Raw genomic sequence first — 16,775 nt, 5'->3', positions numbered from 1 at the left:
TAAAACCGAAAATATTTGACTCTGTACTGTTTTTACGCCACAGGACTTCAGGTTAACGAAGCTATTATGCTTTTTGTCTGCTTTATCAGTTACTATGAGACACCTAAAGCACACAGTATATAAAAGCTTGGATTTATTGGCTTGGAATTTGTTGCTTATGTCAAGCATTTGACGCATGCGTATCCAGGAATACGATGATAGGAGCGGGTTAGACATTCACAATGTAATTGTGGCGCTTTGTAACACATTTGTTCCGCCATTTATTTATTCATGTATAACAAATGACAAATATGAAATATGCAAGTAATTATCTGTTCATTTTGTGGCCAGCAGCTGACGTAATTTCACTGCAAACCAAACCAGGGGGTTATTAACAGACAGGGTGTCACAATCCGCATCGCATGTGTGACAGTTTTGTATTTCACGTTGTTTGCCTTAGTTCCTGCTTTAATGCTTTTATTTTGTTTTTTATTTTGCGCAAAGAGGGTCCCACTCCATGCAAGCACGTCAATCTCCCGCCGCCCTCTTCCGGATTCCCGTTGCCTCCGGTGCAACACGAAGAGGAGTACGGCACACTTTCCCCTCCTGTGCCCGAACCACGCAGCCCAAGGGATTCCCAAACCCCGGCTCCCGTGCCAAGCTGCGTGACGGCCCAGATCCCTCCTGTCCCAAAGCCGCGCAGCCTCAAGGGTTCCCAAACCCCGGCTCCCATGCCAAGCTGCGTGACGGCCCAGATCCCTCCCGTCCCAAAGCCGCACAGCTTCAAGGTTCCCCAAAGCCCGGCTCCCGTGTCAAGCTGCGTGACTCCCCGGATTCCTCCTGTGCCCAAGCCACGCAGCCCCAAGCCCCAGCGTCCCCTGGCTCTCGTGTCCAGCGGCTTGATGCTCCAGAGCCCAAACCCCGCCTGCGGTCCCTTTTTAGACCTGGTCCGGGTAGCAGAGCAGGCGGAACTCAAGACCCTCCTCCAGGTCCCCCTCCTCCCGTCCCTGGTTCCACGTCCAGCGGCATACGGCGTCTGGAATCCGCCTTCGGAAGGGGGGGCTAGTACGACCAGCCGTGCGTTGGAGGACGCACGGCACACCCCGTCCGTGGAGTGTGGGGATGATGCCCTCTGCTGGTCGCCCAAGGAGGAACAGCCCGCCAGACCGCCAGCGCAACCGGTTCTTCCGGCTAACCAGGATGTGCTGCCGGTACGTTTCCTCTGTTCCACAGTCCAGCCAAGACAGCGGGACTGCGCCTCCTCCTCTTCCGGCGTCACCGATACCATGGCAGGACGCCACGCCGCCGTCCCCTCCGCCGCCACCTCTTCAGAGGAGGGACGCCACGCCGCCGCCGCCTCCTCCTCTGGCGCCACCTCTTCAGCGGCGGGCCGGCCTCCCCAGCCAAGGCCACCATCCTGGCCGCCCTCCTGAGGGACCCATCCATGGACTCCGTTGGGCCTGCCGTTTTGGGAGACCTCCAGAGGGGTCCCGCCTCCGTCGGCCCACTCATTGTTCAGGCCGCCCTCCTGGGTGGTCCTGCCAACTCCACCGGCCGAGTCCTATTCCCTGCGTCTCGTGGGTTGCCCTGCTGGCTCTGCAAGGCTTGTCGTCCCGGCCGACCTCCTGAGTGGTCTTGCCAGCAGCCCACCTCCAGTCCTCCCTTCCCTTTTCGTTTGCGGACTCTTTAGGACGTCTGGGATCCGTCCTTGAGGGGGGGGGTACTGTCACAATCCGCATCGCCTCCTGTGTGACAGTTTTGTGTTTCCCGTTGTTTGCCTTAGTTCCTGCTTTCATGCTTTTATTTTGTTGTTCTTCCTGTGTTGGTCTGTCCTGCGTTTCTTCACTTTTACTTTCCCGTTCTATGCGCACCTGTTTCTAATTTGATTTTTGTATTCAGTTCAGCCAGGTGCGTCTAGTTTTTGTTAGTGCATTGTTGTTTGTTCTTCGTTCATGGCTAAGTGTTGTATGACAGTGCTGCATTTAGACTCATGTCTAAAGGCAAATACACACATGGCATGATGTGGGGACCATATGGGACTGCCTCAACCTTTTCGGTACTTGAGGCTGTCTTGCTAGGTGTTATCATGGTAGCCGTTAGCACTTAAGCTAAGTTACTAAAGTGTAAAGCCAAATAGACACATGGCATGATGTGGGGACACCATGGGACTGCCTTAACACTTTTGGGACTTGAGGTTGTCTTGCTAGGTACTATCATGGTAGCCATTAGCACACCGGGCCCGAGGTTCACAGCACAGGTTGCAAGCCCATCAAATTTCTGCGGGAATTTTCTAGTATAATACAGTAAAGTCTCGTTATATTGATATCGGTTATAACGAATTACTGCTTATTACGATACTATTTTCATTTCCCGGCAAATTTCTAGTCTTTTATGATATAATTAGTTCCGTTAGTACATATCCGGTTACTACGATGCCCTTTTCATCTCCCGCCAGCCAATTTGGTCTGCTTATCGATACAAAAGCAGCTTAAATCAATCTTTGCTTAAGGATTTCAATACCAAAAAAGAACACGGCGAACGGCTGCTTCCAGTCAACTTTCTTTTTCACACTTCCACCACCTGAGCGCAGCACACACACCGACTCCCGCACTTCCTGGTTCACAGATCATGCTCAACCCGCCCCACATAGCTGGCCAAACACATGCCTGCAACAGAAGAACCAACTGACATAGCATACACACCTATTCCAACGAAGACACCAGCGTACAAATACATGTATTTAATTGTGTTATATTCAGATATCTTTTTATCGCTTGCAATAATCACTGTTTTTCATATGTACATGCTGGCGTTCATGGTTTCTCTCGTGTGTATAGAATCTATACCAACTGCGTTCGTGGTTTCTCTCGTGTGTATAGATTCTATACTATAGAATCTATACAAAGATTACATACATATAGATTCTATAGTATAGAATCTATACACACGAGAGAAACCACGAACGCAGTTGGTTCTTCTGTTGCAGGCATGTGTTTGGCCAGCTATGTGGGGCGGGTTGAGCATGACCTGTGAACCAGGAAGTGCGGGAATCGGTGGGTGTGCTGTGCTCTGGTGGTGGAAGTGTGAAAAATAAAGTTGACTGGAAGCAGCCGTTCGCCGTGTTCTTTTTTGGTATTGAAATCCTTAAGCAAAGATTGATTTAAGCTACTGATTAAGTGCATTATTGCCCACTTTTAATGCAGTTCGGATATATCGACAGTCCGGTTATATCGATATTTTTTCCGACTCCCGACAATATCGATATAACGAGACTTTACTGTATATAATAACAGAAGACTTTTGAGACATAAACAAGACGTGTGTGTGTTCTTATAAATGTGCTCCCTTGTGAATCTGAAAGACAGGCGGACAGGAAGTGATGTTGGGGGCTCAGTGTTGACATTCAGCTTTGTATGGACAGTTATATGACGTATATTTAACAGAAATGACAAATAATTAGTGAGACAATTCAAATCTTGGATATTTAAATGGGAATGTTTGATGCACCTTCCGTTTGGATTTGGAGTTTGGAGTTAAATCTAAACTTTACATTAAAAAAATAAGAAATTAAGGTATTTTAAAATATGTGTAGTAAATGTATCAAAAATAAACGTTTCACTTGTTTATTTGAACTACTTAAGTAAATTAACTTTTCAAAGAAAATTTCACAAATGTATCTGTGGTATTTCAATGTGTTGGGAGGAGAAAAAAAAATAATTTTCTTTACTTATTTTGCACTTTTCACTTTATTTTGCTGAAATATTCTAATATAAGGGAATGTTTGTATTACTTTGTTGATATGTTATATTTATTGTTAAAACTTTTTTGCCTAAAATCTGTTTTCGGATTATAATCATTTTCAAAGAATTTAAAGCAAAATCAGATAAAAAAAATTTGGTTTCTGCAAAATTGACCCTGTATTTACATGGTATCGAACAGATAAAGGTATCACCCACGCCGAACAGTTGCATGTGCGCTCGCTCTCTTTCTGTTCATGCATTCTTGCTGCCCCCTGCTGGTCTCAATACCTCCTTTCCAATAAATCGGAGTGAAAAACAAGTTTCGCCATCTTTGCATTGCATTCATTCATTCATTTTCTACTGCTTTTCCTCACGAGGGTCGCGGGTGTTGCTGGAGCCTATCCCAGCTGTCTTCGGGCAAGAGGCGGGGTACACCCTGGACTGGTCGCCAGCCAATCACAGGGCACATATAGACAAACAACCATTCACACTCACATTCATACCTACATATGGACAATTTGGAGTGGCCAATTAACCTAGCATGTTTTTGGAATGTGGGAGGAAACCGGAGTACCTGGAGAAAACCCACGCATGCACGGGGAGAACATGCAAACTCCACACAGAGATGGCCGAGGGTGGTATTGAACCCTGGTCTCCTAGCTGTGAGGTCTGCGCGCTAACCACTCGATCGCTGTGCCGCCCCCTTCGCATTGCAAATATGTAATATTGCTTCTCATCTAATATATCACACTGAAGGAAGAATCAATCGGAGTCACATAGCGACGGGGGACATTGTTCTTATTTTAGTTGATTATTGTTTTGAATTTGAGGGAGAAGTGACTGCCCATTGATTTTGGTAGTGCTGGGCATTATGGGTATATCGGATATTGGAAAGAAGCTCAGCATCTTTATTATACAGTATTAGCAACACACTGTGCAGAGGTGATAACCAGACATTGCTTTTATCAAGACTTTTTAGACATCCACAGCATATTCATAAAAATGATCTTAATCCAGTTTATACTGAACCTGTGACAAAAATTTTTTTCATTGATGTAGATTTGCCTTTCTCAGAGAGTCAAACTTTCTAGCTGGATGATATGAGAATATTCGTATCTGTATAAATGGACAGAGAGTGGTCACTGAAAGTGCTGCTGCGTTGCGCTGCTGAAGTGCCTTTGAGTAAGTCCTAGTAGGATGCAGACCCTGAATTCAAACACAGCCTCAATTACAATTACACCACACGGAAAGGGAATGTACCAAATCTCAGAGTTACAGGAAGTGATTACTTTTGGACCAATCAGCTCCGTGGACTTCAGAGACTCCTTTTCTGGTTTATCGTTTTAGCCGAGATGCGCAAAACACAGAACAAAAAGAAAACTAATTACAATTATATCACCCGGAAAGAGATTGTGCCCTAATTATACCCCATTAAAATATTCGAAGGACTCCTGTAGTATAACTGTTAAGTTATAACTAATAAGCGGCATAGAAAATAGATGGATGGATGGTCGTTACCGCTGTGGTTCATAGTACTGTATGTCTGCAAGTTCAGTTCAGCCTATAGTCAGCAGGGGTGCACTATTACTGCATTACAAATGAAACTCGGCGACTGTGGTCACATTACTTAGCCTACAAACTAAGCCTTACTTACTTAACCGTTTAAAGCCAATGCGAACATTACACTGTCAACAGCCTTAACGCTAGCGAGCTAATGCTAACAGAGCCAATAGGATAACGCCCAACCCCACAAGTAAATAGCAACTAAATGCAGCCCAACAGAATAATCTCTTGGTCAACTCCGCTTTTAGTTGAAAACAGTATCTGAAACCCAGTCGAGGTGAAAGGTATGATGTTTACAAAGCAAATTACGGATGCTAGTTCAGCCTCCTTCTCTGCAGGAACTTGTAAAGGGGCGGGCAGACTGCTTTGTCTCCACCCCTGACTGCTGACACCAGACACTCATTGGCTGATCCGGGCATGCACTGCGGTCTCACCAAGAAACCCGGTTTTGTGTTTTAACATTTAAAAAGTATTTGCTCAAATTAATTATTCATAAAAAGTCATTATTCGTGCCGTTACGAATACCGCATTCGGGTTCGGCTCTACCCTTATAGCATACACGAGCTTCTTGGCGCACAGCGCACAAAACCATAAATTTTTTCCAGAGTTGTCTTGAATGCAGCATAATCAAGCATAGGATTGGACATGGGGGGGGGGGGGTGGAAATAGTTGCATTCAGAGCCCTACTGCGTGGCGACAATGAGTTTGTGTTTTTCTGGATTTGTTTATTTTTTCGTCGGTCATAACGCTGGAGATCTGGCACGGTGCTGGAATAATTTAAGCCTTACTTCCTATAACTCTGGGATTTGATATATTGCCCTTCACCGTGGTGTAGATGTAATTTTTGCACTTCTCGGCTACCATCAATGCCCATGGATTATATATTGCCTTTTCATCCCCTGTCCACCAAGTAGACATTTATTGATCTGTCTGGTATGAGAACGATGCGGTTGAGACATTTCACCTCTCCCATTGTAGGGTCTGGTTTGATTTCAAACAGCCTGATTATCTGAAAAATAAACAAATGAAGAAGGTCAGGGAAACTAATTGGACTCATGAGACAATTAACAAATGTTACTGATGTTACCTTCTTAGCTACATGTGTTGTTTTACAAAATATAAAAGTGGCTCTTGTGTCCTTTCATTGTTCACTATGTAGTCCTCAGTGGAAACGTTTGTACATGTATGTACACCATTGTACATGTAACAACACAAGCACATACTGTGCATAAGGGTCCTTTACCTGAAATAAAACCAGATACATCTCAAGCTCAGCAATTCGTCGCCCAACACAGCTTCTCACTCCATAACCGAATGGGATAGAGCCAAAAGGGTTTGGCCTCTCTCGGCCATCACGGAGCCATCTCTCTGGCTTAAAGGTGAAGGGCTCTGGGAATGTTTCCTCATCATGACTGATGGCATAGTGACAGAATGTGAAGACGGTCTGGGGAAACATTGTATACCATTTTATTAGGGATTAAAATAGAGATGACGCCAAATTCTAACAATATCGGAAGCAATACAGTAAATAAAGTCAATAAAAAGGACACGTACATTTTTGGAAAACTGATATCCACCAAGAGAAACACTCTTTTCGGCAATGACCCTTGCATTCAGAGGGAGGACTGGATACATCCTGTAAGAAAATAATGACAGCATAATGGATAGGTTTCAATGAGCTGATTAATATAGAAGCTTGAACAATTCAAGGTACCTAAGTGTTTCCTTGATGACAGCCCTTAAATATGGCATACGGGTAACCTCCTCAGCAGAAGGGGTCCCATTGGCTTTATTCAATGACACTTCTTTATAAAGCCTCTCCTGGACGTCAGGGTACTTGGACAGCAAGTAAATAGTCCATGTAAGAGTATTGGAGGTCTGGAAATGCAGGAATATGCATCAGCCCATGTGCATCATTCACACTAACATGCATTGTGCAATTTATGCAACAGGTTCACATATCATGCCATTTGACATGGCCAGATTTTTATGAATCTGGAATGGCAGTGTGCATACAGGGTACTTCGGTTTTCATAATTAATTTAAACAGACACATTTTTCCCATAGGAAATAATATAAATCATATTAACATGGCCAAGACCCCCAAAAATATTGACAAAAACATACATTTTATAGAGAATAATTATTGGTTGGCCACTCAGTTTTGCAAAATGACAAAGTACAGGGCAAACAGACTTAGCAGTTCTTTTGTGTCTGCTTTAACTCTACACAAAATAGACCAACATTTGTGGATTTGTAAAACCAAATTACCGTGTCAACTCCAGCTAAGAGAAGCTCAGCAACGCTGCCATACACATCTTTAGTACTCATCTCAGTGTTTGAGAGCAGGTAGGTTAAGTACTCTCCTTCCACTTCCTGGTTGTTGGCAATGCGCTGCTGAATGTCCTCCAACTTCTTGTCAATCAACGGTTTGGCTAAAATAAATGGAGAGAGGTTTCATTTGGGTATCAGCTGTGCGTGGTAAAAATAATGTGGATGCCCTTCTTTTACACTGTTGGAATAAACTGGCAAGTGACACTTCCAACTTCTGTAAAACTACGAGCTAATGAGAGGCAGAACAATGACAACCATCATTGATTGCTGAAAATCAATACCTGACTGACCCTCGTGAGGGTAAGCGGTAGAAAATGAATGAATGAATAATGAGGTGAACTTTACGACATTGTTACATGATACATCTTAATTACATAATGTGATGATCTCAGGTCGCTAGCAATTCAAATCATTATGTTGTAATTCAGTGGCTCATATGACAATCTTTTACTGGTCCTCAGAAAACAAATTATTGTGCATTGACAATGATTCGTCCAACTTACCAAAGCTGAAGATGCCCTCCCATCCATCAATATAGCGCCCCCAGTATGGCAGTAGGTTTCGGCTCCACTTGGGCAATGTCACCACAGCGAGGCTGTTGGAAAACATCTTGTATATTGATTCGATAAACTGTTGTGTACTTGGTGGAATGTCTTTCTCAAGCGCGCCAACTCTTGTCTCAAACAATATCTTGGCAATACCTTGGTGGAAAAAGATTCAACTTGAGGCAAGGAAAGTGCAGCTCGAATGAATCACATGATGCTTACCTTCTAGTGAAAAATAGTAAAACTCATCGGAAAAATTCATCACCATATCTCCTGTTGGGCTGCATTGGCGCACATTATAGAGCCTCTTTATAAAGTCTGCAACCACAGCATTGATAATGTGGCCGTATTGTGCAGAGTCTTTTGGACGCATCATGCGCTTGTTCAATACGACCCTCAACTTGTACCAACTCTCCCCCTCCCTTAGAAGACAAAGAAAAAAAACAACTTCAATGAAAAACATAGCATAAATGGCCTTCAAGGTAAATCCATGCACTAAGACACTATATGTACCAATAACTTATGTTAAAATAGTATACCATGCTTTTCTACAATAGAGAAATAGAATAAAACAATTGCCACTAACATTACCATATTCAACATTCAGTGAATATTCACCTTAATGTATTGTTTTACTTCTGTGTTTTGTTTGCTTATTCTCAACCCACTCCAATAGACAAACTGGTTTTATAAGTGCAATAACAGAGTATTTTTTCTAACTCATTCAGTCTTACTCTGTGAAAGGTCCATAGCCGAATCCCTTCATATCACGATAATCTTTCCAAAAAGTCATATCTCCTCGGCAAGGAAACTTCTCCTCATTCCTCAAGAGATCCTCCAGCAGCTTAGGAGTGTTCAGGGACACGGTATTCATGCCAGCTATGTATATGGGCCCGTAAAGTTGCTTTTCATACAGCTGATGACCAGGGAAAGTGAATGAAAGTGATGCAAAAACATCCAGGTTAATAATGCATCAGGCAGAAGGTCATACAGAGGAACAATATCAGCTACAGTAGATTGAAAGGGACAATGTGGCAGTGAGACACCACATGGACACCACTTTCCTGTTTTGCCATGAGTTATTTATTGAATTAAATAGTTTTTTTCATTTTCATAACCCAAAATTGAGCCAATTTAATTTTCATTAAACCCTATAAAACCCCATTGAATTTAGCAGAATTCTATAAATATCTCATGACAAAACAGGAAGAAGGTGTCCATGTTCTGTCTCACTGTTGCAGTTGTCTCTTTGGGAAGAATCATGTCAAGAATCACATCACTTATCCATTTCTATCATTTAGAAGTGCTTATGCATGTAAAACTAGAAAGATGTGTTTGTGTCAACTGCTAATGACGTTATACACAGGGTATGTAGCTAACTTCTGGTTCCAGTTGCCATTATGTTAGCATGCTAGCTTCTTTGTTAGAGGCTAAGAATGTTTTGTGATAAAAGTAAATTAAAGGGGTGGTTAGCACGCAGGCCTCACAGCTAGGAGACCACAGTTGAATTCCACCCTTGGCCATCTCTGTGTGGAGTTTGCATGGTCTCCCTGGGCATGCGTAGGTCTCCGGTTTCCTCCCCCATTCCAAAAACATGCTAGGTTAATTGGCAACTCCAAATTGTCCATAGGTACGGGTGTCTCACCCGAAGACAGCTGGGATAGGCGCCAGCACCCCCCGCGACCCTCGTGAGGATAAGCAGTAGAAAATGAATGAATATTGTGCTCATTTTTCGATCCTTTGTATTGAGTTGTGGTCTCCTAAGAGCAGCTACACACAATAACCCACACAGAAAACATTTTAGATTTTCCTGAATCTGCACCTATTCCAGCTATATTTCCTTTGATTTGTGCTTCCTGACATAACAGTTGGTTTTAATTTATTCCACCCTCGACCTGCCTGTTCGCACGCCGACTACGCTATGATTGGTTACACGCTCAAAGTACAAGTCCACCCCTCTGGGACATCACAAAGGGGCAGTTTTACCATGCCCTTTGACAAGTGTTTTGAGCCATCCCACAGTTCTTTCAGGCCTCAATTACAAATGCGCAAACCTCATTATCTGAAACTTTGGCATGGTTTAACTCAAGAATACAACGTTCTACCTACATTTATAGGTCAGAAAAGTGGAAAAAAGCATAGTAGGTCATGTTTAAGAACACAGTTGGACTCACACAGTGTATTAATACCATGACAAGAAACGTTGTGTCCCGTGTGCTAACTGGAAAATGTACGGGGGAAATTTGGTGTAACTTTACGATGTTCCACTGCACTACGGTGGTACCTCGATTAACAAATTTTGCCTTTGTTTGCATCCGACCTCTTGGTTAGCGTGCAATTTGGCGCCTGTAAAAAACTGTTGTATTTGTGCTTGGTTTGTTTACGCCATCTTGGATCAAAATCTCAAAATCCTTAGTTCACACTACATAGCGGCCTGTAAGGCACATACATGTAAGGCAAGTGACAGCAACATTCCAAAGAAGTTGAAGATCACTGATGAATTCACGAAAGAAGTCATCATCTCTCTCTCTCTCTCTCTCTAGCTATATATATATATATAGCTATGCATGTTAAAAAGCATTTAACAGACGTCTCTGCATAGATTATTTGTGCCCTATTAAAGCAGTAACAGTCAAAAAAAGGGGGGGGGGCTGTCTTGCACTCCAAGCACAATCTCCATCCACCCCCCTCCTTCTTTGCGAAACGAGGTCAAAGTGATGTTCAGTGTTCAGTTGTCCATTCGTAATTTTTTATGCCCCATTTAATGCATGTTGAACTATACTTATTGTCTATAACATGTGTTTTGTGTTAAATTTTTTGGGTGTCTGGAACGGATTTATTGGATGACATTTTTTGCTTTTGGAAAATTTGCTCTGGTTAAAGACATTTTAGTTTGAGTCAGATGTTCTTCCAAGGGAAAAAAAGACATCTCAGAAATTCAAACCATAGCTCCCAGGAGTTTACTTGGTTTGTAAAACTATAAAAAACAACAACTTTTTGTGCTTTCTGGAATGGATTAATGATTTGTTATGGGAAACATTGATTCAGTTATTGTCTGTTTCAGTTAGAAACAGACAATAAGTTAGAGTTGGACCATCTGGAACGAAGTCATGACGCTAAGTAAGGTTCCAGTATTACTTAGTAACGCTGTTATTTTCAATGCCGTTGTTATCATTGATATACAGGCTATTGTTTCACCAAGTGATTTATATGGATGTATACATTGACAAATAATCAATGATATGATACACATTTTAGACCTGCAAACATCTGTTTCCTACAAGTGTCTTTAAATCTGACATGTACTTGGAAAACACCCCCCCACCCCCCCAAAAAACTAAAAATAACACTAACTACTAACAGTTTGAGAGAAAGCCCTTACTGAATTTGGAGTCACATACAGTTTTTTGCAAAAAGTAACAGTGGGTGAGTCACTTCACCCCAAGCAAGTCATTAGCAGATCAACCAGTTCTGAAAAGCAAATTATCCCCTTCTTCTTCCTTAAACTTTCTTCAAGGTAACATTATGGATACTTCCAATGTGGTAAAATCACAAAAAGGCCACCACGTACTTGGATTCAATTACAAAAAACACTGAAGGCTGTTTGTTATCCATAAACTTCACTGGACAGCATACCTGTAGTTCATGTGAGCGACTGTAGAAACCTTGAAACATCATTCTATAAAGCAGCTCCAAGAAGCTGACCCGTGGGAGGTCCCTCATCGACCGAGGCTTGTCCTGGGAAGCTCCAAGAGGGTCCGCAGGAGAGGACGTGCTCTTCAACCCCCTCAAGAAGACTTGAGCCACAATAACTGGTTTCCTTTGCATCACTCTCTGCAACAGCCATGCAGCAGCCATAATGGCTAAAAATAAACTAGATTATGTTACACTCTAGAGCTAAAACCCTTAAATGAGAGGGGAAGGGTTATTTCCCACAGAAAGTTTAACCCTTCCAGCCCAGATGCTATAAACATGGAATGGACTCAAGGATGTTTACTTTGTTTAACGTCTTCTCTTCCATGAAGTAGGAATGTTTTCTTAGTTAGGCCTATAGCCACGTTTACACTCATATTACCTAATGCAGTACACTCAAAAATGGAAACATTGGGCTCTACTTTTGTGGCGCTGCACAAGGTGCTGCAGCCCACGCAGTGGTAATTTAGTCCAATGCACCACTGTGTGCAGCCAATTTGGTAGACTGGACTGCGCCAAGATGGCTGTGGTGGCGCACCTCAGGAGGAGTCCAAATTTACAGCTTGGCGCAGTGACAATTATTTGACAAAACAACGCACCAAATGTGCAGAAAGCTCGCCAGCTATGACCTGGTATATTCTTGGCACAGGCGAAGCACATCCCGCACAGTGGGTGGTATATTTCCTGACAGGCGCACAGTGCACACACATCACCAAACCCTCACAGGCAGTGTCACACACATTTCAGTGGAAAAAACAATGACAGCAACAACTATTTAATATGAGCGTCTGAACCAGCATGTATATTTTTGTATTAATTGTCTCCTCACATCTGAGATGACAGACATAATGGGAACTCAACTTGACAGCAGCTGAAAGTATTGTAATATCTGTGACTTTGTGTGTTTGGGCCTTTAATAGGGTGGGGCTTGGAAAGTGATGGTGCCACGTCACAAGTGAGAGAGTGAGACTGGGTGTGGCGCTAGGTGAGAGAGAGTCTGGAGAGAGCGCTAATGAGGAGCGAATGGGTGCTTGTGTTGGTGTGGGTTGTGGCCCACAGCAGCCCACGTGTGCGTGAATTGTAAAAAGGTTGACCGCTATTAATAAAGCGACTGAAGTGCATTGGCGACGTGAGTGTCTCTTCCTTACCACAACCAGGGGCATTACATTGGTGTCAGAAGCTTCAGTATCTTCCCGCTGCCTGGCCGCTGTTGTGGTGAGGGTGTTCGGCAATTTCGGCACTCTAAGTAAAGTGAAGGAGGAAGTTGGTGAGTGCGTGATGAACATGCCTGACGTGTTCGATGCTCAAGCGACGGTAAAAAAAGAGGCAGATGAGCGTGTTTGGCATGTCTGAGGCAAAGTTCGCCAAGCACAGACGCCACGATGCGTCTGTGCTTGGCAAAGGAGGTGATCGCCGCTCACGCCCCGTGATCTGCTGGGGGTGTGGTCAACCAGGCCACCTGCTGCGCCGCTGCCCCAAGTCCAAAGACCAGCAGGGAAACGGGAGGGGGCCCGTGTAGCCCGGATGGCACGGGCCCTTTCTGCTGTTAACCGGGAACTGCAGCCACCACAAGAGGAGGCCGTGCGTGGGGACCAGTATAACGGTGCAGCTGTTGTGACTGTGGGCTGGACATAGGTGGGCGACCCCTGTCGTGTCATGTTCGTGTGCAGGTTGGAGATGTTACCTGCGTGGCCCTGGTGGATACTGGATCCTCAGCCACAATTGTGAGGTCTGACTTCGTTCCAGCGGGGACCGTTATAGAGCCGACCTCAACCAGACTGAGAACAGTGAGACAGCGCGGATGAAAGGCAAAGGAACATTCACGTTTGTCCTGGGGGGCCTCCCAACATTCTTTTTGGCCTGGGTGGCAGATGTGAGCGACCAGTGCATACTAGGCCGGGACTTCCTAAAGGCCACAAAATCTGTGGTGGACCTGGGAGCTGCAGTGATAATTTTGATATGTATAATATAATAATATGAAGCTTGTTACCTCCACCCAACATACTGCAGGCGTGACCATTGACACCGCGTCTGTGCACATCACGGAACAACCATCGTTGTCAAGGGTAGAGTCCGCTCGCCCGAAGAGGACCTGTGCCCTGGTGGGGGCAGCGTCATCAAGCCCACACACTGTGGAAGACCGGAAGGAGCCAATCCGCTCCATTTGGGAAAAGAACTGTGCTGGCCTAGACATGAGGCAGCAAGACCAATTGTGGAGAGTGCTGTGGGACTTCAGGGACATTTTTGCCCTCGATGAAAATCAGGTGGGCCTCACGCACCTTGTTGAACACCCCATCGACACGGGGGACGCACGACCAATCAAGGTGTGGCCCCGTCGCCTGCCCATGGCCCAGCAGGAGAGGCGGCTGATAAAGAGATCCGGGCTATGCTGGAGGCGGGCAGCATAGAGCCCTCTGACAGTCCGTGGGCATCTAGCGTTGTGATGGTCCCCAGAAAAAAAGAGTGCCAGGCTGTGGTTCTGTGTGGACTACAGACCGCAGAATAAGGTCACGAGAAAGGATTGTTACCCACTTCCTCGGGTGGATGAGAAGCTGGACCTTGTGTCGGGGTCCACGTGGTTCTCGTCGCTCGACCTGCGCCGTGGGTATTGGCAGGTCCCCCTAACCCCTGAGTCAAGACCAAAGACTGCATTCTGCACCACCAGTGCAATTCAGAGTAATGAGTTTCAGACTTTGCAATGCACCAGGGACATTTGAGAGACTGATGGACACTGTGCTTGCAAACATTCCTTGAAAGCAGTGTCTAGTGTACCTGGACGACGTCCTTGTCCATGGGAGGTCCTTCCTGGCGGCCCTTGACTCCCTGAGACTGGTGTTGGGGAGGATTGCAGCGGCTGGACTATCAGAGACTGGCCGGCCCCAAAAGACCAAAAGCAGCTCAAGAGTTTCTTGGGACAGGAGTTTTCCTGCATCGGTGCACCCTTGTTTCGCCTACTCCAGAATGGCCAGGGCTATGCATGGACACCCGAATGCCAAGAGGTGTTCGCCAACCTCAAGAGAGCTCTCACAAAGGCCCCTGTTCTCACTGCCCCAGACCCCGCTTTTCCCTTTGTGCTGGACACGGACGCTAGTAATGTTAGCATGGGGGCAGTGTTATCGCAGGTGGGGCCAGAAGGTGAACGAGTCATCGCCTACTTCAGTCGTGTCTTCAACAACAGTGAGTGAGCGTCGCTACTGTGTGGCCAGACATGAACTGTTGGCTGTTGTGCTGGCGGCACGCCACTTCAAATACTACCGGTGTGGCGTGCCCTTCACCATCAGAACGGACCCCGCGGCGCTACGTTGGCTGACCTGAGAACCAGAGGGCCAAGTGGCACGATGGCTGGAGGAGCTGCAGTCCTTCAACTTCAGTGTGATCCATCGGGCTAGTGTTCAGCATGCCAACGCTGACGGGCTCTCTCGTCGGCCGTGTGCTGTGGACGGCTGCAGCTAAGGCAACAGGTGAGACACCAGAGAGAGGGAGCTGCGCGGTGACGAGTCAGCTGGTGAGCTCCCGTGCTGTGCGTTGGAGGCAATGGATGTGGCTGTGTGGGTGGACAAGCAGGAAGAGGATGCCGACCTGAAACCAGTGCGGCGCTGGCTCCAGAGCGGCAGGAGGCATGGCACTATCAGTGGGCACCAAAGGCCTGTGGCACAAGTATGCAGTCCTGCGCATCAAGGATGGCGTGCTGCAGTGTGCGTGGAAGCCAGCCACTGGGGAGGAGAGATGGCAGGTGGTGATGCCTGTGTCCCTCAGGGAGGCAGTGCTGAGAGCATGTCACGGGGTACCAGTTCCGGCCACTTTGGAAGCACAAAGACCCTTAAAAGGCTGCGCCAGGGATTCTACTGGGGACAGCACCCGCGGGATGTGGAGGAGCCGGCGCTGTGACGAGTGTGCAGCGTACAAGGGGCCTCAGGACAGGTCGCACGCAGCACTCCAGCAGCAAGCGGTTGGGGCGCCCATGGAGAGGGTAGCTGTGGACATTATGGGTCCTTTTCCTGAGACGGAGAGAGGGAACAGGTATGTGCTGTGTGCAATGGACTACCTCACGAAATGGCCGGAAGCTTATGTGCTGCCAGACCAAGAAGCAGCGACAGTGGCAGATGCACTCCTGGAGGGCATGTTCAGCGGGGTTTGGCACTGCAGACATTCTCCACAGCGATCAAGGCAGGAATTTCGAGTCCAGAGGGTTTGTTGCCCTGTGTGAGCGTCTGGGCATGGAGAAGAACCGTACACCGGTGGAGTTGGCGTCCCAGAGGACCGTCCAGGACCCGCACATTCGTTCGCTCAAGATCAGCTGGAGAAGGCTGGTATGAGGCAGAAGAGGAACCATGACGTGCGCAGCAAGGGACGTGACTTTCTGCCGGGTGAGCTAGTTTGGGTTTACACGCCCAAGCGGAAAAGAAGACGTTGCACAAAACTGGACAGTCATTGGGATGGACCATGCAGGGTGCTTGAGCGGGTCGGGGAAGTTGTTTATTGGGTTGCAGTTCTCCCGAGAGGCAGAAGAGTTGTCCTGCACCGGGACAGGTTGGCTCCGTATAGGGGCCGGGACGTTCCCCAGTTCGAGGTGGGGCCTGCTTCACCGGATGGCTCGATCCCAGTTCCCCCGATCCCACCGCTGTTGTTCCTGTTGAGCCGCCGGCGCCACCTGGAGACGGACAGGTGTCAAGCCAGGGCCGGCCCCGGAGACAGAGGTGGAGGCCACCTCGGTTCAGGGATTTTGTTGTTGACCCCTCGAGGCGAGGGGCTTATTAAAGGGGGACAGTGTAATATCTGATCTGTGACTTTGTGTGTATGGGCCTTTAATAAGGCGGGGCTTGGAAAGTGACGGTGCCACGTCACAAGTGAGAGAGTGAGACTGGGTGTGGCGCTAGGTGAGAGAGAGTCTGGAGAGAGCGCTAGCGAGGAGCGAATGGGT

General features: G+C 46.3%; 1 protein-coding gene across 1 annotated transcript; it reads right to left on the bottom strand.

Moving 5' to 3' along the window:
* Positions 1–4,625: 4,625 nt before the first annotated feature.
* On the bottom strand, positions 4,626–12,019 carry cyp27a1.1 (cytochrome P450, family 27, subfamily A, polypeptide 1.1). Its single transcript, XM_058082380.2, has 9 exons — positions 11,798–12,019; positions 8,896–9,077; positions 8,384–8,583; positions 8,120–8,317; positions 7,554–7,717; positions 6,997–7,160; positions 6,837–6,918; positions 6,526–6,726; positions 4,626–6,291 (listed from the first exon to the last, which is right to left on the bottom strand). The coding sequence occupies exons 1-9, from the start codon at positions 12,017–12,019 to the stop codon at positions 6,175–6,177; spliced, it is 1,530 nt and encodes a 509-aa protein (XP_057938363.2). The 3' UTR covers positions 4,626–6,174.
* Positions 12,020–16,775: the final 4,756 nt, after the last annotated feature.

Source organism: Doryrhamphus excisus, linkage group LG12 (genome assembly GCF_037039965.1).
Source record: "Doryrhamphus excisus strain RoL-2023G ecotype Guam linkage group LG12, RoL_Dexc_Guam_v1.1, whole genome shotgun sequence".
NCBI classification, from domain to species: domain Eukaryota; kingdom Metazoa; phylum Chordata; class Actinopteri; order Syngnathiformes; family Syngnathidae; genus Doryrhamphus; species Doryrhamphus excisus.
Note: the sequence above shows the minus strand (reverse complement) of the source record. Positions and strands in the feature narration are given on the sequence as shown.

What these genes read in the sequence shown, in the direction of transcription:
- cyp27a1.1 (XM_058082380.2), bottom strand. Translation starts at nt 12,019, where the DNA reads ATGGCTGCTGCATGGCTGTTGCAGAGAGTGATGCAAAGGAAACCAGTT. An exon ending in TCTTAGCTGGAGTTGACACG is followed by an intron (nt 7,161 to 7,553) that starts GTAATTTGGTTT and finishes CTGCATTTCCAG; the next exon opens with ACCTCCAATACTCTTACATG. An exon ending in TGTATCTGGTTTTATTTCAG is followed by an intron (nt 6,292 to 6,525) that starts GTAAAGGACCCT and finishes TTTATTTTTCAG; the next exon opens with ATAATCAGGCTGTTTGAAAT.